Raw genomic sequence first — 24,095 nt, 5'->3', positions numbered from 1 at the left:
GTTTACTCCTTAATAGGATTTTTGGTTGGGGTTTACATCTTGATATTGTTTCCGATCATTTGCAGTTTGGCGATTAAATTTATAATTAAAAAGAAGAGGAATTAAATTTTGGTGTAAAGATCGTGGCCAACTGACCTAACATACATCTACCACTTATATAGGGGGATGAGCACTTTTTTTTTCTTTTTTGTATAGGAGTTACTCTCTTGGTATGTTGATCATTTTATCCCCACTTGAATGGTTGATATTGTGTTTCTGTTGAACTTCTACATTGAAGAATATTTTTCAACCTATTTGACCCAAAAAGTCGCTCCAATACTGATAACAAAAAGATGTGTACAAAAATTAAACTTGAGAAACAATCTCAAGTGCTATTTAAGGTGTTTTATACATGGAAATTGGCTGCAAACCATCGAACTCCATCCCCATGCATGTTGAATTGGTTATAATATGTGAATGTGATAGCAACCAATTCAAATTAACCTGAACAATAACTAACCTGCAGTACATCTTCTTTTCTATCTTTCACCTACACACAAACACTAACAGTGACTCAGACAAAAAAAACACTAACAGTGACAATTTGGTTCAGCCTACGCCTACTCTTCTGTTACTGGTATGCTACTCAATCCTCAAATCTCATGCCTACATTATCTTCATGTCTCGTTCCTTTCATAGCCAATCCGACTCATCTTTCACTCTTTTTGGCCAATTATTTCAGGGTAAATCTGCAAAAGCACAAAGAGACAGCACATATGATATGAGCACATCACCTTCCCTGCACTCATTCAAATTAATACATAAATGAAATTTGTACTACCATTTTCGTTTAGATATGATATGAACCATTACACTGAAATTGCTTTGAGATCCACTAGGCCTAGTCCTCAAGTCAACAAGTTTTAGGATGAAAAGTTATTGATAATCTACCTGACCACGTCTCTCTTCACTGAAGCTGGCTTTGATCTTCAGCTCCCCTCTGCTGGTTGTTAACTCGTCTAATATCTCAGCATCACACATCTCCATTCCATCGTCTTCGTTAGAAGTTTCTAACTCCTAATGAATAGAATTACATTTGTTCAGATTGATGGGACAAAGGTAAAATAAGGATGATCATAAAACTTGTTCATATTGACAAAAGGTGGAAGGTAAATATTGGAAGACAGTAGATATTGCATACCCTAGGAAGACTGAGAGAACGTTTTGGGGCACCAGCGACTTCCTCCCATTCAGCTGAGTCCATTTCCTGCAAATGATGTGGTTGAAAGAATTTGGGGAGGAGATGCTGTCTTATTATTATGAGAAGGAAGAATGGCAAGGGGAACAAAATGCCGGCTACAGGGATCCATGTCACCCCGAAACAGACCAACAAGTATACAAGCTGGAAGAGTGTAAATATGGCTATGTATTTGAATGGCACCGACTCCACAAAGGAAGCATGACCACCTTCCAAGACCCTGCCAACATGATCACAACCAAATTAGTAAATATGAGTGGGAAGTAAAACTCACAAATATTTGATACATTGGAAATATTGGTAACAATTGTAAAGAGTTTGGAAATCCTGAAAAATTCCGTGTGTTCATTTTGTTAAACATGGGGCCTAGTGGGAAACTTGTGAATCTAAACTCCACCTCCAAATGTTTCTGGATTTAATTTCATTTATTGACTACAAGTTCCCTTACAAAAGAAGAGTTTTGTTCTCATATGCTGAAATAATAATTGTTAATATTGTGTCTAAACTGTGATCCAAAATGTTAATAGACCATCATGCTGCTTACTTATGAAGAAGATTTACTTACTTGTACCGCCGGCTAGGGGTGATGAAGAGAAGTAACAGCCTTTCCCAGAATTGGTTCCCTGGAAGACTGTCAATGGCCATGTAAGCAAAGTATCCCCACAGAACTGATTTTGGTATCTTCTTGATGGCTGGCATAGAAAAAACTGATGCTGCCACAAGAAGCGACTGTAACAGATTGCTCACTCTCTGCTCCTTAACTCGGACAGGCAGGTAATCATCAATGTGCTTCTCAGGATCAAATGCATCCTTTGCATTATCCCCTTTATTTTCACTTTTCATAACTGCCTCCTTCAAATCTTCCAGCTCTTTAACTTGTGATGTAGGCTGCGACAGAAACCGTTCAGCTCTGTAACTATCTTTCTTCTCTCGTTTTGTTTCCCCAACTAACATTACCAGTTAAACTCAAAGTTCTTTACTTTTCATATAATTAAGGGAGGTGTGAAGTGTATACGCATGTGTCTATAGTTAGATATCAATTGCCAATGTAATGCTAACTTGTTGGAGAATTTCAATAAAAGCATGTTCAAATTGAGAAATTTACTGTAGTCGAGTTGTCCATCTCTATGAACACAGCTTGCATTTTTCCATAGATTTCAGAGTTGCTAGCTTTCTGTTTTATGCTTTCCTTAGCACTCTTCACCATTTTCTTTCGAATCAACTGCATATAGATTAGATGAATTAAGTATCTAATTTACCTGGATGGCTAGCAAGAAAGTTGAGAATTTTCATTGACATTCATTCACTACACTCACCTGCCTCTTAAGAACAGCAAGGCTCTTAGTGTGCATCGGTGACTGTGGCAGGACCCCGTTAGAAGGAGGAAGCCCAATCAATCCACAAAGCAGTGTCTGGGACCAATTTTTCATGAAAGAGAAAAAGTATTAATTCTTGATTGAATGTGACAGAAACAAACCTTCATTGATCTTAATATGGTTGTGACACATACCATAAGTCCCAGCAACAACATATCATAATGGTATGCAGAAGGCTTCTTTAGATTGAACTCCTGTTGTTGTGCCAGCTGTGAAGCGACACTATGGTCAAAAAAGTAAAGTCCCGCTACCATCACAGCAGGTATAATAGCAGCAAAGACGTATGCAGGAGGAACCTTCCCCATATCCTGCAGAAAATGAAAGGAAATACTTAAAACTGCAAATAATTACAAAAACAACTGCAAAGACTTGATTACTACATTAAGTCTTAGGTCGAAAGCTCAGGTAAACAAAGAGCTTAAACAACAAATTACAAAATATTAGTTTACCTTCATGACAGTCCAATGGTGTAAAGATGCAGACTCCCAAGCCAGAGGGCTATATAGCCTTCTGGGAATATCTGAGGGTACATTGCGTGGTACACTGAATGACAGCGCAGTCCACAGTAGCACCATTAAAGGAACACCATAATCTGCAATGAAACTTCTGAACCTCCCTGGACAACAAAGAAAATATCTTCAAATTCCCCCCCAAAAAAAAATTTAATCCTTAAAATAAGAACCAAGTCTCTCAAAATGTTCTTGACAAACCTGTTGCATACCACCATGACCTTGCTTTTCTGCTCTTCAGAGCAGTATATAGGAGGCCAAAAGTAAATATGACCCCCAGCAGTCCATTTGTGTAAAGCCACGGAAATTGATGTGTCTCTTTCTTTGAATATTCACCTTTGGGAATTTTGAACTCACTCACTATACCCTTCCATTGAAACGTGAACCTCATGTTAGTTTTCTTTCCATCAGCTGTATTAGATCCAAAATGATCTTATGTTCTATGTGAGACTTACCTTGATAGCCTCTTGAATAAACAAGACAGAAATCAACATGCCAAAAAGTTCGCCTGCAATCCTCGTGAACTTGTTGATTATATCACAAGCATTGAATATTGCAAGAAGAACTAGAAAAAGAGCTGTCCAGAGGCAAACCCTGTAAAATTCAGCTCCATAAGGTGAAAATTTATATCGCCTTGCGTTACGACTAAGAACATGTATTTTAAAGTTCTGAAACTATAAAAGGTTGATTTTTCCATTACCATCCAACCCAAGCCAAATACAGCTCGCGTCCCAAATCTTTCCTTCCTTTCGCAAAGTCGTACAAGTAGGTATACATGATGACAGTGGGTTCTGCAACTCCTAAAATCAAGAGAGGTTGCCCACCTAGAATTGAGTGTATTATACCACAAATAGCAGTAGAGGCCAGGGTTTCCACTGTGCTCAAGCTTCCATCTACACAATAAAAAGCCAAGTGAGTTGAAATTTGAAAACCATCAAATGTGTATGTGTCTGTATTATCCAGTTCATTGTGCTCCAACTCAGACTTTGTGTTTTTCAGTAAGATATATGCCATAGGAGGTAGGATTTATGATATGCCATCTACACATCATATGAGAACTATTGACAAACCTGTATCTCTGCTCAGTTGCTCGCCAAAAGCTATAACAGGAAGAGCTGAAGCAAAGAAGATGTAGGCAGTTGGGGCCAAAATCCTAGCACAATTCAAAGACCAAAAAAGATAAAAAGAGTGAATTAAATCCAAAACCTTTGATTAAAATTGTGCCAAGTAAAATAAATAGGAAATCAGTTACCCAATTCCTGAACGAAAACCTGAAGTCCAATCTTGTTTATAGCACAATGCTCTTCCTTTGACATCTTTTGCAATTCCCCTGAATGGAGCTTTGAAGCTCTCCATTTCTGATATAAAAAAATCCAATATATTCCTTAAAAACACAACTTGTAGAGACTATTTTTTGAAACATTAATTGGGTTGATGGGCATATCACAAACTCAGCAGGCCACACAATCTGTGTTTGGTAAGCAAGAAAATAAAGGATTTGGCAAACATGGAAAAGGCCTATTTTTCAATTGTTGTGGTTTTTCCCTTTGCCAGTGAAAAAAAGAATATCAAGATAGTTTTTCTTGGCCTGCTAAACTGAACAAGATGGTTGTATTTGGCTCAGTTGAATAAAGTTTTCTCGTTCAAAAACTCTCCTGATTTTTTCTTCTCCCCTGCATGCATTTTCCTTGCAACCAAACAGAACATGAACAATACAATTCTTTCCTTATTCTCACATACATGAATCCAAGACAAGAACCCTTGAAAACCCACGATTTCATTAGCCTTGAATAGTCAAAACTCTATCAGAACAAGGAAAAAAGGAAAGGAAAAGCACCATTTATTACAATCATGCAATGAATTGAAAGAAACCCAAGAAAGAAAAAAAAAGCCACACATTTACAGACAACAAATAGTTTTCATTTCTTAAAGAAGAAGAAGAAGAAGAAGACGAGAGAGAGAGAGATGCACCGGAGAGCTTCACCGGCCGGAGTGTTGGGTGGAGATTAAATTGATCAGAAAAATGAGAAGTGTGTGGCTGTCCCACGTGTAATGTGTATTTGGATGAATATGATGAGTGTGAATTGTATGAATATGAACATGTGAATGTGTTTAGAGGATTTTCTTTAAGCTACGTTGTTGTTCACTTGGGCGAGTTTATAGTAATGGAGGAGGAGAGAGAAGCGAAGTCCACGTCGTCTTCAAAAAACCCGCCAGAGAGTACTATGCGGATTCTGCTCTGCCGTGCACCTCCATTTCCATTTTTTCCATTTCGACTTTTGCTTTGTTTATTTTCTACCCAATTAATAATAATAATAATAATCCAACCAAAATATGAAAATAACAACTAATATTATTACTTTCACACTTCAATGTTTAACATCTGGAAAAAGAACACCCACCAATTCACTTGATGACCTATTCATTTTGACTTCTGTATTTAATTTATGTGCAATAATATTTGCAGTGCACTGTGCACAAGAACGGGACGTTTGTATATTGCAATCTCACAAATATTAATTGCTAATTAGTGTGTGTGATCTCGGGAATATAAATGTGAATTTGGCTTACGAGACAATAAATATGTATTGTACATTCAATTATTATTTTATTTGATCAATGGTTTTTTTATTTATTTATCAAATATAAATTTCATTAGATAAACTTTAACAACACAATCAAATATATCAACAAGACATCTTAAAAACAATCCTCAAAGGGCAACAAACTAACATCTTAAAAACAAAACTAAAGCGGACAAAAGCCGCACTAAAACTACTAGCTTACATCACCATAATTAACCATAAACCCAAACAAAGTCCACATACCCAACATAATCGAAACCCTAAAGCAAACCATGAACCCTACCACCACCACCTAAAGAAGAGGTGTCGTAGCCACACCTGCCATCGCATCTGTAACAGATATAGGGAAAACATGGTTTCCAACAATCTACATGAGTATAAGAGTGAACAAATAAACGAAAACAACTACTTTGATACAAAGAATAATTATGTGATTTATAGCAACCTCCGTCAAAGACGTTGTATACCAAAATTTAGAGAACATGAGCAATGTCAGAGAATGGGTTTTGGGAGAAGGATTTGTTTGAGAATGCCTAAAAGGGGTGATGGGGAACTTCAATCTGTGCATGGCTCAGAAGAAATCACCACAATGAGCTTCTTATTCAAAATGTCCCATTGGACTTATTCACTAGCCAAAAAAAATAGTAAATTTAGTTTTTCCCCTTGAAACTCATTTTTTCTTACCTGCAACCCATCACGTTATTTTTCTATAAATAAAACCATGACTTTTACAAGAAAAACCTAATGACTAGGATCCAACTAAGCCAGTTACCTAATTAATCTACAAATCTAATTTATTGTAATTTTTAGATTCCAAAAATACCCCTCATTATAGTTTACTTTTCCTCAATTAATTGTGTTGATTTCTTTTTCTTTCTTTTTTTTGAATGAACAACGATATGATTTTATTAATGAGAAAAATGAGTAACAAGTATAAAGACTAGACCATGTCCTAAAGGATTAGGCGAGTACTCTATACCAAATGAAGCGTAGTGGTCGTCGGCTACAGAAGTAGCCTACCTTCTCAACCGTAAGCAGGAAAAGGAACCTTGCCTCTGATAGAGTCCTTAACGTACCCCTAAGAGCATGTCTGTAAAGACTACAAGTTACAATCATCAAATAAGATATGAACAATTAAATCCGGTGATTCCTCGAACCAATGAACAAAGTTACCAATGTGAGCTGCAAACTTGGCTATACAATGAGCCACACCATTGGCGTTTTGGCTGATATTGGTAGAACCTTCTCCAGTGATCTGAGCCAACATAGTCTTCGTATCTTCCAAAATTGGCCCTAAGAAAGACCAATCAATAGACGAACTGCGAATTGATGACACAATCTGAAGAGCATCACTCTCAAGAAACATTCATAAAACCCCTTTCAACAGCCAATGAAATGCCCAACTAAGTCACTAACCACAACACCAAGGCCCCCCACGGACCTTCTAGGACCCTAAGCACCATCAACATTAACCTTCAAGCATCCCCGATGAGGCTTCACCCACTGGACAGACCCTTGAGAGGGTTGGGTAGACTCGGGCTGACGGGAATTAACTTTTAAGGCCCCATTTGGTTCACGGAATGGATTTGAGGAGAAATCATTTCCCATGTCATTTCCCAAGGAAAGGGAATGAAAGATTCTTTTCCCATGTTTGGTAATGTCGGGAAAGTAACCGGGAGATTTCACTTTGTTTCCTTTCCCATGTTTGTTTTGAGTAGGAATGGAAAACAAGGTTTGTATAATTTTCCAATTATACCCATATTAAATCAAATAAAAAAAGAATGCATTTAATGATACGTTGTAATTATAAATTGTTCATAGAGACAAAATAGTCATGAAAATTGTGCATTGAATGTTGGCTCATTTTCCAAAACTTTCACATGAAGAGGGAAAACAAAACCCAAGTTAAGAGGAGGGCTTCACTTTCCCCCCTACTTTCCCATGTGCCGGACAATCATTTCTCATGCCTGGACTTACCAAACATGGAAAAGCAATTGAATTCTCATTTCCAAGCCTCCTTTCCCATGAACCAAACGCGACCTAAGAATTCATGGAGGCGAGTGAGAGCGTTGTTACACACCTCAAGCGGTCAGGAGTGTTTACTTTCTCAAACTGGTTTGGTGTAAATTAATATTTATTTTTTTCAACTGATTTGCTGTAATTTATTATTATTATTTTTTCAACTAGTGACATTTAATGTTCTTATTTGTTTCTTTTACAATCAATTTAGTTTGTCTGTGTTCTTTGGGCAGGGGATTTTTTTTTTTTTTGGGCAATATATTCAATTTTCATTCCATCAATTGTTACCAATTCTCTTTAATTCAAATTTCATTTATAGATTAATGTACCCATTCTTTTAAATTCAAAATTATTATGTACCTATTTAGATTGTATTTTTAAATATAATTAAATCATTGTACTTAAAAATATAGGTAAATTAATATACATAGTCTTAGCAAAGAACAAAAAGAATTATAGGTAAATAATTTACTTATATAATCTAGGTAAATTAGGGACCTGAAAAAAATAGGTGCATATAGATAAATAGTGAACGTATATAATATAAATGTAAATAATGTACCTATCTCAGTTTGTAAAATACCTATACAATATAATTAAATTAGTACAACTATAAAATAATTTACCTATACAATCTAATTCAATAATTTACGTATATGCATTACTAGTAATTATTTACCCATGTATTGCCATATTTTGTAAATAATTTCTCTGTACAATCTAATTAAATTAATATACCTACAAAATATTTGACAAACAAATATACCTACAAAATATAGGTGAATTACCTAGTAAATTATTTACGTATGTATCCCTATAATTTTCCAACGGATAATTATCTAATCAATATATAAATGCTAAATCATAAGTGCCCAAATAATAGGGATTAAATATAAATGATAAAAACCAAGGATTTTTTATTTATTTATGGAAATGCTATGAGAACGTTATAGTGTTGACAAGTATGAAGATGGCATAAATTGTAAATGTTTTCTATTACTAGGACAACTATTAACTACATTCACATTTGGGTTTTTCTTTTATAAAGGTTGAAAGATAGGTGAGTTTAAGTCTAGAGTATTAGAGTTAAAAGGGCCTATATTTTAAGAACCAAAAAAAAAAAAAAAAAAAAAAAAAGGGGAGAGAAAGAGAGGAGAGGCAATGACCCTCTTCCTTCTCACCTCTCTGTGGAGAATATCTTTGGGACTCACATAAGGAGACAGCTATTTGATCAATGGTTTTTATTCATATTCTGACAATGATATAATACATGATATTATTTAATCAACGGCCTTAATTCATAGTTTGATAATACAACACGGTATGTCATCTGCTAAAAGAACAATTTCTCTCTAAATTTATGTGGGTATCAAATTTGAGAACTTTGAAATCTCACTATCCATTATAGGTGTGTTTGGTAAATGAGAAATCATAATTTCTCATGTTTGGTGAGTCCATGTATGGGAAATAATGACACATGAGAAAATATGGGGGAAATGAAACCCTCCAACCCCCTTGGGTTTCATTTTATATTCTTATGGGAAACTAATGCCAGCACTAAATGCACTTTTTTCATGAAATTTTGACTCCAATAACAATTTAGAATTACAATATAACATTAAATGCATTCATTTTATTATTTTATTTAGTTCATATTTCTAATAGGAGTATAATTGAAAAACTAGACAAAGTTTGTTTTGCATACTTACACAAACCAAACATGGAAAAATAAATAATAAAGTGGTATTTCCCAGTTACTTCCCTAACATTAGCAAACATAGTAAATACCAATTTATTATTTCTTCTTCTTCCATTTCTCATCCTTTAGGAAATTGCATGAGAAATGATTTCTCATCAATTTTTTTTTCATGAACCAGACGGGCCGGCCTACAAGTATAAAATATCGGTGAGTATATGAGGGAAACATCATTAAGGCCAGAAAAGATGTAGCAGACTTAATACCTGACCCCAATTACAAGTAAACCTGTCAATAGATTGGATTTTGATTCGAATCCGGTGTAATTAATAGGAGATGGATTGAACTTCTCAATCCGATAATCCGATTACAATCCGAATCTGATAATCCAATTATGAATGGATCCATTTATGGATTATAGTTGATATGATCCGATAATAATCCAATCTGACTTAGTATGAAGTATAATTTAGTTTTTATATGCTTAATATTAATATTTTATATGTGTAAATGAGTAATTTTAGTTTTATATGCACTAAGAATACACTTAGAACTAATTTTATGATAAAATATCAAAATTTGATATAAAAAGTAGATAAATACAATAAAAGAACGAGACTACTAATGAAAATTTTATTTTTTGTACATTTCAAAATAATTGATAATAATCCGATTCTTAATGAATATGGATTGATAGGTGCAGTCCGATAGTCCAGATACGATCCGAATTCGATAATTCAATTATAAATGGATTTGTATTTGAATTGAGGTATATCTTATCCGAATCAGATCCGCTCACACCCCTAATTACAAGCATCCTTGAAACGCTTACTAATTAATCCTACGACAATCCAATAAGTCAACTTCCCTTGATTTAGAGATTTTTTGGCAATAATTTTTTCCATTTTACAAGTTGGCCTTCCTTGTATTGTCATATTCCCACTAGCTTCTGTTGATTCGTGAACTCCATTGTCGTTATCTGAGGATTTAGATGGAATCACCAAAGTTAGGAGCTCATGAGATGGCTCCTCTTATGGGAGAAGAAGAAGAAGAAAAAAAGAAATTTTAAAACGAACTGTAATTTGGACCTAATTGCTTGGACTATCTCCATCACTATCATATCAAGTGCTGTCTTAGTCATTTAGTTGTATTCAACTGACCTATATATATTTCTGAAGTTCCAATGTGAAAATTGTGGAGTTATATTTTTACCAAAACTAATGTCGACATGGAGAAAGACCATTTACACACCCTCATTTTTCCAACTCACACCTCACCCATGCACAAAAACAAAAAAAGGGTCAGCCATTTACCTAAACTTCTCTTTCATATGTATTAAAATTCACTTTCATGACAGAAGGAAAAAAAAGGAAGAAGATTATGAATTCATATGGCATGCATGATGCACCACGACTTGACTTGATCAGCAAGAACGTTCAAAGAAAGTGATGTTTGCGGAGGCACAGAGCATCCTTGTCATGTCAATTTCTAAAGAAATAACAAAAGAGATGTTAATGTTTTCGCTGTATACATCTGCAAGCTGGCAAGTTTAAATGGCAAAGTAGAAGTAAAAGACTGGTTTTAGGTTTGAGAATTCGTTTTGGACCTCAGAGAAGAATGGAGCTAGTGCAACAGACATCACCAAAACTTGTGTATATATGATTTCTTCTTAGAAGAATGGAGGAGGTAGAAAAGGCTGAGAAAAAAAAAGGTTCTTGCATCACATGATTTATGTGTCCACTAAATTGGGATTGACTTTCAAATTTCAAGAAGTTTTCATTTTTTATGAACAGGTTCCTTAATATCTTCAAGTGTTTTTCGAGTTTGAGATTTACTAACAAAGCGAAGAAAAAAAGTTTTTCTATATAAATCCTACAATTTTTTTTTTTTTGTTGATCTCAATATTTAAATCATTAAGCTCTTAAAAATTTTCCCATTTAAGATTGACCCTCTGCTGTTTGGAATTATTATAAAAAAAATAAAAAATTAAAAAAACTAGTAAAGTATGACCACCACCTTATTTTCCCATTTTGAAATATGGAATTGGAATTTGAAATTCTATTTTATAAGTATCGAATCAAACAGTAGAAATATTAATTTGTTAGGTGGATCAAATTGACGTATAATTTTGATTTTTTGAAGTAGTAAGATGCTATGGTTGCCTTTGGTTCATGTGTTTACTAATGCCATCTCCAGTAGGGTACTTATCCATCCTTCTTCCTAGTTGATTCTTAACTTTTTAAAATAAATAAAATAATCATGCTACACATTGACAATATTGTTTTTATCTCTTTAAGTAATGTGAGATTGAGCCGAACTTAGAATGGTGAGGGGCAAGATAATGGGGGTGTGGGGTGTGGGTGTGAGGTTGATGAGTTTTTTATTTTAATTTTATTGCTAGATGTGTATTTAGGGGTAGTTTGGGAAGAAAGTGAGATTTTCTTAGAAATTGTGAATATTTGAATTAGAAGTTGAGGTGAACTTAGAATATGAGGTGAATAAAGAGACGTGCAGGATTTAAATAGAAAAACTCAAGAAATATATACGATTAGATCAATGATGCATTGATGGATAAAAAAATAAAATCTATTTGTAACAAAAGAATAGTTTCTTTATCACATTTGAGTGGAAGATGCACCAACTGAGGTGATATATCCGTATTTGTTATAAAATTAGAGGGAGAAAATGTAGAGAGAAGTGATATGCTAAAGACAAAGTTTCACCATGTTTATTCCCTCCTTAATCTTTGGTAGAACCACCTATTTATAGGCTTACAAGATAGAAGATTGAATACCATCATTTACAATATACCTATAGGTTACAAGTACTAATTACAAATACTTAGTGCATAGGTTACATAAAATCCAACGGTGGAATATTAAGAGGTATGGTGGTCATCCACCAACTCATGCATTTACAACACTCCTCCTTGGATGTCCACCATACAATAACATTGTTTCCTCATTAAAAACCTTGCTTGGAAAACCCAGTGGGACAAAACCAAAGCGAAGGGAAAAAGAGTGAAACTTTCTTCTGAATCATTGATATGGTGTTGGATGAGCTTATATTGCCTCGTTAAAACCTTGCTAGGAAAAACCCAGTGGGACAAAAACCTAGTCGAAGGGAAAAAGAGTATAACGCGCATCTGCCTTGAATGTAGTAGAATTGGGATGCTCCCCCTGATTGATATCTCCCCCTGATTAATATCTCTCCTTCTCTGATTTGAGCAATACAAGCAACATTGTCTTCATACATGATCATCTATCACACTATTCAACCTGCTTTTCACTTTTCAAATGATTGAAATCTTTAGGAGTATCAACAACTAATTTAGTAGTTAGAATATGTTACAACAATATCAAATTTGAATTCAAAATACTCAAACTCTTAGTGTTAACTCTTTATATCCTTCAAGAGGTTGCTTCATCCGATATATCTCAAATATTTCATGAGCTTTGAGGATTTTCATGTACCATATAGTCTTAATAAATATGCATTTAACACATACTATAAGTTTTGCGTTAAAGTAACAACCGCACTTATAGAAATGTGGATGCATTTACGATGAGATTGGAGACTAAAACCACATGTCTCTCCCAGGAAACCTTATGTCATATTAGTGATCTTATTTCACTTCACAAACACCAATTCGTAACCTTCATACTGAACATTTGTAATTTGGTGTTTGGGTTATAGGTTCTATATCCAACTCTTCTTATTTAGTGATAAATGGAATTGCCTATTTCCATTTTTGGTCAATCACTTAACTTGTCGACATTCATGAAACGTGATTTAATATAATCATAGCCCTTGATGATTGTAGTAGCTACTAATAAACCAAATGTATCATCAATTTGTGATCCCACAATTCTTATGTGCATGCACATGCATAATTTATAATCATCTCATTGCTTTGGGGTACCAATGCCTCTTCAGGGGCTTATGTTGTCACTTATGGGACAAACATCTCTTTTACAATGAATTATTTAGAATATGTAGATCATAACCTCCTATAGAGCGTTATTTTTTATAGGGCTTGAATTTTTCAAATAATCTCCATTTCTGAGGAGTTAAGTCTTTAGAACCTATATTCCTGACATGCTTCAGGCATGCATTATATATATAGTCACCATGTTAATAGATTGTGATACGAGAATATCAATCTATGTTAGCATATGTACAACTTATATATGGATTATCTTGATGAGACAAAAGCGGATTGATTCAACACTATTTCACGACAATAATTTGAGTCTTTAGGAATTGTCATTTCTCCCCCTAACGGCGGGAAAATTGTCTCAAAATGTAGGAAAATAAACTCACAGTCGTTATCAAATATGTGACCATTTTAGTAGGCACATTCAGTAAAACTGGTGAAGTGATCCATAATTAGATGTTGTATAGGCTCACAAATATCCCCTTGAATTATTTCAGGAAAGATGGCTCAAAGTCAATTTTTGACTGAGATGATCTTATGACAGCTTTTATTTGTGAGCGTTCTTTGTAATGATATTGTTAGACAAGACAATAATTTGAGTCTTTAAACGATGTCCTTACAAATTTATAAAAATCTTATGCATCATTGTGGGACATGGATTGCCAAGATAGTCATGTCACAACATAAAAGTTATTCGGTCAATGAACTTCTAGTTCATGACATCATAATCTTCAACTATAATAGTTGTGTAATATTGGGGCCTCAAGAACTTTTGGTTCAAAACATCATAAACTTCCTACCCACAAAAGAAAGTAGGAAGTTTCTCCAATAGACGCCTCTGGCTATCAATATTGGGGCGGTAATACAAAACATTACCATTGTAAAACGAAATTAATTAATAACCTAACATAAATAAAATATAATATAATAAAATAAGTAAAGTGGTATAAACAAGGAATAAAATAAATCAATTAAAGATTATGAAATTCCAAGATAATCCAATATTAATGTGGATTCAATATGTAAATAAAACTACAAGTTTAAGAATTGGATTTCCAACCAATTCAGGTTCATATAGGCACAAATAAGTAATGAACTTCAAGTTCATATATAGTATTAAGATCCATGAAAAACTATGAACTTTAGGTTCATATCAATATATATTCGAAACTTCAGGTACGAATACGTAGATCTAAATAAATTGAATTAATAGTTGTGCTTTGAACTTCATACTCAAATCGATGTATATGCACTCGAAACTTCTGGTTCAAGTTGTTGACATATGTAGGCCTCATGGAATTCTGATTTTGATTAATACAAAATCGAGGAGTTTTATGTCCTTATGTGCTCTTTAAATTCGCGGAACTTCACGCCCTCAATTATTTGGAATCAAAGAACTTCAGGTTCTGATTCAATCAAAAGGACTCTATATCCTAATCTAGTTATATGATGAGGATCACGGAACTTCGGGCCCCTAATCTTTTGTATAATTCAAACTCATCATAATAATTAAGATCATACTTAAAATTAAATAAACAAACAAATAAAAACATAAACATGGCATTATATTCATGTGTAATAAGAATAAGAATTTTTTTTTCTTAAACAAGCATGATGAAGTCTGATGATGAGTACAAAGAAACTCTATACCATGTGATGACTCTAGCTCATATAAGAAGAAAGAAAATTCAGAGAAAAAAAACATACCAAAAGCAATGTCGTGCTGATAACGTGTTATAAAACTAGAAGGAGAAAATGTAGAGAGAAGTGATATGCTAAAGACAAAGTTTCACTATGTTTATTCCCTCCTTAATCTTTGGTAGAACCACCTATTTATAGGCTTACAAGATAGAAGATTGAATACCATCATTTACAATATACCTATAGGTTACAAGTACTAATTACAAATACTTAGTGCATAGGTTACATAAAATCCAACGGTGGAATATTAAGAGGTATGGTGGTCATCCACCAACTCATGCATTTACAACAGTATTATATAATTTCTCATATTATGAAGTACAAACTAGTGGAGTAAGTACCAATTAACATTTAGTTTTTTTTTTTTTTAAATACAAGAGATATTGATGAAAGGGAAAATTAAACCTAAAAGCTACATAGGATAAATACTCCTGACAACTTCAACTACAAACCCCTTTTTAATTAATATTTAATTTAATAATAGAGTAATGCTATTTGGACACACAACATTGACCACTTTAACTGACATGACATGGCACATCAATTGCCACATAAAGTGGTCAGTTAAGATGGTCAATGTTGTGTGTCCAAATAGCATTACTCTTAATAATATATTTCTTCCCAATATTAAAGACATCCCACGTTATAAAAATAAAAATAATAAAAATAATAAAAACTAGTGGAGTAAGTGCGGATTTCTAATAATAGCCGCTAGATTCAATGAATGGCTGGGATTTGTTTGAAAAGCCAAACTGATTTCGCCAAAAAGCATCTTGCTTTGCCTTCCCTCAGTGGGTCTTTCCTTGTTTTCACTATTGCTCCATGATTTACACTGTTTTGCTTTATTCTTGTGGGAAAATTGGATTTGCTTTTCCTATTTTCCAACATACTGTCCTTTTTTTTTTCTGGAATTTTCCAAAAACGAATTTGTGCGGGCCAATTGAGAGTCACAACTCAGAAGTAGATTGATTTGGGGAAGAAAAGAAATGGGTTCTTCAGTTGGTGGGATGAATCAAGAAATGACCAAATAAAAGGTTGTGTTTTAGTATCAATCCCAACCATTCATTGAGCATCAGATCCCATTAATTTGATCACATAAATAGGCAAGTGTTACTTTTCCCATTGCCAAAGCCTGCTTTTTGCAAAACAGTCTTCCAAAGAGAAACATCTGGGAAAAAAACTAGACCAATGCCACTTGAATTACAGGTCAGCTGACCAACTCAATAAAAATTTAATTGCGACATACCAAGTATAGCCTTACTTCGCCTATCTTTTTGTCTAAAGCATTGCACGTAACTCACACGTGAAACTCATTTGAAGGGTATTTTTATGTCCGAAATATCGATAGAAACTTGAAAAATAAAGATGAAATTAGTCATAGTTGGCACATTGAAACAAAATTCTTATTCCGCACAAATTGATTCAGTTTCTTTTCGGGTATCAAATTGCAACAAGGCTTATAGTTAAGGTAACATTGGTGTAACTTCCCCAACCATTTAACCCTAAACCCATGAAGCAACTTTGAGTGAAAATCTATGTGCCCTATAGCGATGGTTTGCAACTGTCTACCCTGTTGCAATATGGGGAAGACAGATGAGACCAAGAAGCAACCATCTAGCACACATAAATGTGTAAAAAATGAATATGGTTATATGACAAGAAAAGAAAAACTCAAAAGTGAATCCTGTCGACATGACAATGCAAAATTAGCAGATTAGCCATGAATAGCAAATTGGTATATTTAGGCATCAGAATGCTCTCATCTTGCAGTGAACAAAGTTGTTGCACAAGTGAACCATATCACATGAATTTGATACTAACATATCCTTCAAAGGTTACAAAAATTAGGTATGATCAGATGACTGACAGATTTACACAAATCTCAAGTGTACGTTGTCAGGAAATTACAAAAAAATTCTATGTGGGCAGGACCCTCTAAGCTGTCCAATTTTGGGGCACCCCTTGTCTGAATCTACTGTAATCCACAAAAACACAATTTTTTCCTGCAAAAATATGACCAATAAATTAGTATTATTAATAAACAGCCAACACAAAAATAATTTCTGCCAAGGATGTGAAAGCTTACCATATGTATCTTAATTACAAATTAGTTATAGCTTTCCTAGCTTCTCTAATCTCCTTCATTTGTTTCTGCAGAGAAGGGGGCTCCCAAGGAGAGGAAAACGAAGATATTAGAAAAATGAACTATAAAGAACTATTCCCTAATATTTGTGAGACATGCACATATATAATGTGTGAAGTCCTCAATTCGTGAACAATGATTAGGTAAATCTGAAGCACCTCATATAAATTCTTCCAGCATGCATCTGACTTTTCCTGTTGTAAACACCATTCCAGAGCCATATCATACTCAATTGTATTAGGTTGGGAACAGTGTGATGTTGATACTGCCTTTCTCTACAAACGAAACAAGAAGAAACACTCAAAGAAAAAATCTATATGATCAAATACAGTAAGCTTCTATGAAGGGATCCCCTAAATAGGATTAATGGAGAGCCGCATTGTTGTTGTTGGGTGCACTCTACATGTGCCCAACAAACATTGAAATGATCAGAGTGTAATCCAAAAGCAAAAAATAACTCAGAAAGATTACCATCTCTTCACGTTGACTTTGAAGCCTGATTTTGGCAATGCTCAGATGTCCAACAAATCTGGCTGTTTTGTCTGGCCCTTTTAGACTTCTTCTGATACCTATGACAGGTCTGAAAATGCAAAGCCATATATACTATAAGATCATCTTGAGTGGAATTAAATCATTTCATAATTTGTACCAATTTAAATGCTTTAAGAAACAAAATCCCTGAGTGATAGAAAGAAAAACGACTATCACATACCTTTTACATTTAATTGTTTGAAATCCCTTTTTATCCATAGCAGTAACTAATTTGCATTTGATACTTTTTACAATGCTATTATGCTAGTGATTCTCATCACCCATGCTAATTTAAAATTTGTCTTTTTTCACCTAGAAACTAAATTACTAAAGTTCACAACATAATTACGTGTAATTTTGAACACTCCAACCAAAAAGAAAAGAAAAGATAAATAAGCATGCTCCATGACTGTATAATGAAAAGTAATAAAATACCTCCAATTTTCCAAAACCAGGCATCTCCCGTTTAATTCAGATATTACACGGTCAGCAGTAATCTTTGACTTGAATATAACAAAAGCCTTGCCTATAAGGCCATGATAAGATAAATGTAATTAGTCCACAAATAAGTTTCAGCTTCAAATTCAATGGCATTAATGATCTACCACCAAATAAAACATGCAATGCAATCATTTGAAAAATAAGTAAAGATCCCCAAAAAGCTGTTGTACCATATTGCGGAGTAGAAAAAGTACTGTATTGTATCATTTTTGCCTCAACCTTTTCGCGAAATGCTTTCCAAACTAGAGCCTGGGAAGGAAAAACGATGTAGATTAAACAGAATGTCTAACACTAGGCCAGACTACTTTGGCCCTATAACTTCTTTTTCTTACTTCATTCAGGGTGGTTGATTCCCATCTAGGCATGTTTGGCGATGCTTTTGGAATTTCTAAAGGCGCTTTGACAGCATTTAGCATGAACACTTAAGATGTTTGTAGGTTATAAAGCACTTTGTAGTGCTCTCTAGAGAAGCACCCAATAGGTGCTCCAAGAAGCTTTTCCAAGTTCATTTCCAAGAAGCACTTGGTATCTTAATAAAAAAAGGTATGTGCTTCTTGCAAAAGCACTTATGAGGAGATGTGCTTCCTACAAAAGCATCTTCAAAGAGGCCCCTAATTTGGTGGTGATGGAGTATAGATCATTTTATGTGAGAATTTAAAATGATATAATGCAGCTTAGAATAAACTGGTTTTCATTTGCATCAGCATTTCAATGAATTTCTTTAAATATCCTATAAACTTTTATTTTATATGCACCAGGAAATACTACCTCTACTTCGGATGATGCATAGGATGGATCCAGATTGTCTAGTAAAACCAAATGGCCTGCATCTTGAGCTCTCTGCAGTTTTTCCTCCCAAGACTGCAAAATTGGAAATGGATGGTTAAGACTTCCATATGCCTAATAAACCTGACTTTTCTTTTGCCTTTTATGTTGGTTACTTATTAATAAACCTTCATATAGAAGAAAGGTACATGTGGAGAACCAGAGTAGAAGGGAGAGAGGAAGGCAGGCAGGTATTAAAGCTTTGGTTTTGGGAGGACTACGGTCCAGAACTCCTCATCCTCCATTCCACAGTTAATTTTAATTCTATGTTAATAAAAGATAATACTTTCCTTTTACCCATAAGTTGAAAGACAAATGTATTTGTACCTTTACTTTATTTGAGTATTCACAGAACATAAATGAGCAATGAATAAATCAAGAAATCTAACCAATACGCAAAAATTGATTCCAGAAACCATATTTAGCACAATGTATACTAGTATACAAAGACAAAGCTTGAGCATATTGATGCTTTAAAAACTGAGTGTCTAAAGAAAATTTAGACATGGAACCTTATTAAGAGTTCAAAGTTAAGAGTATAAAAACATTTTCTTTGAACTTAAGTTAATGAGGACGTTGAGACTGATAGGGATGATTTGATAAGACAAAAAAAATTAAAATTGACCTTCCTTAGGAACTATTCTAATTTGGTGTTACCTGCAACTCAGCCAATTGATACATGGTTTCTCTTTATTGTTTTATAATTTCAACTATTACTTTATCATTCAACCATTAATTTTTACGACCAATCAAACAACAATTGGGAAAGTCTACGAAAGATATTGGGGAATAGAAACTCACTGGTTGCTTGAACCAACTTCTTTTATCCTGCATTTAAATAAAAAAAAACAATTAAAGTCAGAATATTAACCAAAACAGAACTTGTGAACAGCTTGTGTAAATGCGTGTTTGGAGTCATACTCAGTTACCTGTTTATCTTCTAATGAATAGACAAAATAGGAACATGAAAATGAAATTATAGTAAAATAAAAAACATAGATCAAACTCAATATGTTAAAAATGTAATGAACATTTCCAAGATAGAAAATTAGGAAAGGAGGAAAATGCAGCTGACAATACTTAAACTTACAATATATGGCTTCTTTCTAGAGGCATCCCCCTTAGTGAAAGCTACACCATCAGGCTTCTTTCTAGAAGTATCCCCCTTAGTGAAAGCTACACAATCTGATGCACTTATATGTGGTTGATCAACAAATCTAACTTTGTGTCTTTCTTTATCTTGACCGTGTGATATTCTAGCGGACTGAGTTCCATTTCCATCAAGAGCAAGTTTAAGTCTTAACATCTCATTTGAAGCACATCCTTGCTCCCCAGTACCAACCATTGACTCTTTCAATTCTGGACATGACAAAAAAAAATCATATTTACATCTAATCAGTCAAATTGCACATGCAGAGGTGGAATTCTCAGAAATAATCTCTCACTACAGGGCCTATTCAGCTGCTAGACTTACTATTTTTAACTGGAGAGGCCTTCGCTTCGTCCAATTCTAACTTGGAAGGCACATTTGATGGTCCAGCTGGGTCTGTCAAATTTGTCTGGAACTTGGGGAGCCTGAAGAGCTGTTGATTGTTTCTCATGTTAAAAAAGCACTCCACTGCATTGCAATCAAAATATTTGAAGACCACGGTAGATATTAATGTCCACTAAGAAAAAAAAGAAAATATAAGAAAAGTTATAGTAGTTGTCATTGGGAGACATGAGTACATGGTAAACATTACACTGTTGTAAATAGTGCTCTCAAAACTTTAAATAAATATATCCTCAGTTTTGTTTTAAAGAAATTCAATCTGATATTTAAACAGTTATTAAATGCACTTCAGGTCGTTGTTGCATCTCTTCAGCTTTCACTACATAGTTCCATAGACCTTGCATGACATGTAGCCAATTTTCATCAGGATCTCTCGCATCAGTTTGCTTTAATTGATATCATATCAAGAGAGTAATAAATGTTTTGATTTGTTTGGAGGATGAATCTCAATATTATTTGGTTAGAAATTAATTCTCGAGGCCATTATCTTTGTTTATACAAGAAAGAAGTAAATACACGGTAGCAAGGCTTCTACAATTGTCTTTTCATCTCTCTCAACTACTACCTAATCTGTCAACAAGTTACTCAGTTTTACTGCACATTGCCTTATGACAACATGGGTTTGAAAGTGACAGTGGCATCCTGAAGCCCTGATGAATTTTCTAAAATTTTAGCAGAGAAGCCATGATGAAGTTTCTTAAGTTTTCCTTATCTAGCTGCTCAAATTTTCTTAATTCTACATGAAGCCGTGATGAGTAACTAAATGAGCATGCATAAAAGTGTTCTACTTTAATCCTAAACTATGGCAACTCTCGACAGTAGCTTGTTTAAGTCCCAGAACAATAGGAAAAAACTGCTACAGAACAATAAATGATAGAAAATACTCAGAAAATCAAGTGGCAATTTCTCAATTCTTAGAGATCAGGGTAAACGTGTCTAATTGCAATTTAACATCCTATATCTGTTAAACGCGGCTATACCAGAAAGCACTCCACTGACAACTTCCAGAGGCAGATGACTGACCTTTAATTCCACTTATTTCATCTGGAAAGTTCTCCAATATTTGGCGCTTTCCTACATCAAAATTATGAGAGAAAATGTAACTAGCCATTCTCAACTCTTCTTCAGATGGCTGAGGATTCCTCACATCCTTTGATGTGCAGACAACATTGCATTTTTGAACTATTGCTTCCTGAAATTTGTATTTGAAAACTTGTCATGTGAAAGGATTTTAACATAAACATGAGGACGCCTTGTTAACTATTATGCATGCAGGAAAAGACTTAACAGAATTTCAGAGAAAGTTTGGCATTCTATAAACTTTCAATTGAAATAGGAAAACACTAATACGTTGATCTACAGGAAGTAGGCTGATTACTGTCATGGAAATGAAAAGGAAAATATTTAACCATATAAACATTTATTGCATTGGCACTGTCCTATGTATACATCATGCATGGAAGGATCATTTAAACTTCCATGTCTACTAATTTATAACACGCACGTTAACTAACAACTTCCGTAACCAGAAATAGATATGCTAAATTAATTACTCCACACCAGCAATGCATGAACACCACCTTATCCAATGACTATGCAGTCATACTAAATGATCAGTCCTCTTTTCTATAGCTCACCTCATACCAAACTAAAGATTAGTCCTTTTTCCTATAAGAACCACAAATTCTATTAACAAAGAAACATCAAATCCAGGTTAAAATCCTCTTTCTTTTTAATTAACACTGAAAAAACCATGCAATAGACACTACTTCAATGAGGGGTGAGAATATAAACTTGACATGATTAAATTTATCTCTAATTGAACCTGACTTACCAGAGGATTGACATTGGAGAGGCCTTGACCCACACCAGAAGCTAAAAGTATCTCGTTCCGGCGTGGTTTCCAATCACCCAAAAAGTTATGTATATCCGAAGGACGAAAAAACCACACGACCTTTATCTTCTTTTCATGGTCCTCTGTGTCATATATTTCCACAAGCTTACCGATATCAGTCTCACAACAACCACTTCTGTAAAGATGTACACAATCATACAGCGAGTATTCCATGCCTTCCAAAGTGAATGACTCGTAGAACTGGACACGTTCCACTTCCCCAACTCCACCTTTCTTACCCCAGTTAAAATAATCATCTTCCATATTTGTCTCTTCCAACCCTACCATTGTTTCTTAGCCCATCCAATAGTCTTTGAGAACCTAATATTAAAAAAACAGTAAATTACTTTATCATCTATGAGCATACTAGAATTTCAAACCAGAGAAGCAAAATAAACCTAAAAAAATACTGTAAGCTGTAGTCAGAAACCAAAATGGATCACAGCTCAGCAGGCAGAATCAAATATTTTGGTTTCTGACTACAGCTTACAAAATTGTAGTCAGAATCAAAATATTGTAAGCTGTTGTTGCAACAAACCCTTTTACAAAGTTTTGACCCAAGAATCAAAAGGCAGCTCCAAGATCACTCATACAAGTTTAGAGGTTTACAAATTTCAGATCCTCCTGTGTGTTCCAGAACTCATCTACCAATGTCACCTTTGGTTGAAGAGATTTGCTAGGAAAAAGCAGAACGCTGGGTAAAAACCCACCACTAAAATTGCCCCCAAAAAAAAAAAACACCATGACTTATTTCCATACAAAAAGAGAGACATTGATTGGGTGCTAATCCAACACCAAAAATGACAAAAACTTAAATGTGAGACGCCTAACAGAAACAGAGCAACACATTTTAGGCCACCAGATAACCCCCTTTATTTTAATAAGCTGTAGAATCTGAAAAGTTGAAAAGCAAAACCTCCATGTTGTTCTCAAAACAAATCATTACTAATTCACACTTCAAGTCTCAGAAAAATTTTCAACTTAGGCGAAAATACATGAGCAGCACGACGGATTCTAGGGTAAACAAAGCACAATGTGAAACAGAGCATCCATGAAAAAAGAAAATTTTGAAGAAAAAAGAAGAAGAAGAAATGCATACAAAAGAAGAGAAGACGAAAAGACAAACCCATCTGGGTACCATGTGAAAGCGAAAAAGAAAAAGAAGAGAAAAAGTTGAAACCCTCATGACCCGGCCACAAACAAAAGTTGAGCTAGCTCTTGTTGAAAACTTGGAGAACAAGTTTATAATGAGATACATACCTCAAATATTGATAATCAAAGAAACGAGAGAAACGCCATTTTCGATTTTGCTTGCAGTCAAGGGTTCCAGTGTGTTGGTTTTGAGTAAAGAAAGTAAGAAAGTTCCAGAGAGAGAGAGAAAGAGAGAGAAGAGGAGGAGGAGGAGGAGAACAACTTAATATGTTGCAGGAAATGCTAACGCGGTGAGGAAAAGAAAAATACAGTACGAAAACAACTTAATATGCTGCAGGGAATGCTAACGTGCGCCGCGCATCCATCCTGCAATCAGTTACCTCCATTTCTTTGAACGAGGCATGTACTGCGAGAATCGCTGAAGTGAGGGCGCGAAG

At 34.5% G+C, this 24,095-nt stretch overlaps 2 protein-coding genes across 3 annotated transcripts; both read right to left on the bottom strand.

The window, feature by feature from the left end:
- Nucleotides 95-5,410, bottom strand: LOC18783204 (boron transporter 4). Its single transcript, XM_007216694.2, has 14 exons — nucleotides 5,094-5,410; nucleotides 4,375-4,480; nucleotides 4,193-4,275; nucleotides 3,823-4,015; nucleotides 3,578-3,716; nucleotides 3,324-3,489; nucleotides 3,063-3,229; nucleotides 2,748-2,921; nucleotides 2,554-2,649; nucleotides 2,343-2,459; nucleotides 1,803-2,125; nucleotides 1,181-1,457; nucleotides 931-1,056; nucleotides 95-728 (listed from the first exon to the last, which is right to left on the bottom strand). The coding sequence occupies exons 2-14, from the start codon at nucleotides 4,476-4,478 to the stop codon at nucleotides 696-698; spliced, it is 1,998 nt and encodes a 665-aa protein (XP_007216756.2). The 5' UTR covers nucleotides 4,479-4,480; nucleotides 5,094-5,410; the 3' UTR covers nucleotides 95-695.
- LOC18781894 (protein ANTI-SILENCING 1) lies at nucleotides 17,147-24,095 on the bottom strand. 2 transcript variants are annotated; one of them, XM_020560440.1, is made up of 12 exons: nucleotides 23,045-24,095; nucleotides 22,447-22,827; nucleotides 21,636-21,804; nucleotides 20,535-20,678; nucleotides 20,151-20,419; nucleotides 19,862-19,888; nucleotides 19,004-19,096; nucleotides 18,406-18,484; nucleotides 18,170-18,260; nucleotides 17,675-17,783; nucleotides 17,362-17,478; nucleotides 17,147-17,211 (listed from the first exon to the last, which is right to left on the bottom strand). In XM_020560440.1, exons 2-12 carry the CDS (start codon nucleotides 22,792-22,794, stop codon nucleotides 17,161-17,163), a joined length of 1,497 nt encoding a protein of 498 aa, XP_020416029.1. In that variant the 5' UTR covers nucleotides 22,795-22,827; nucleotides 23,045-24,095; the 3' UTR covers nucleotides 17,147-17,160. The 2 variants fall into 2 exon arrangements, with proteins under 2 accessions (XP_020416029.1, XP_020416030.1); XM_020560441.1 differs by having other exon boundaries at nucleotides 23,767-24,095.

Source organism: Prunus persica, chromosome G3, assembly GCF_000346465.2.
Source record: "Prunus persica cultivar Lovell chromosome G3, Prunus_persica_NCBIv2, whole genome shotgun sequence".
In the NCBI taxonomy this organism is placed as follows: Eukaryota; Viridiplantae; Streptophyta; class Magnoliopsida; order Rosales; family Rosaceae; genus Prunus; species Prunus persica.
Note: the sequence above shows the minus strand (reverse complement) of the source record. Positions and strands in the feature narration are given on the sequence as shown.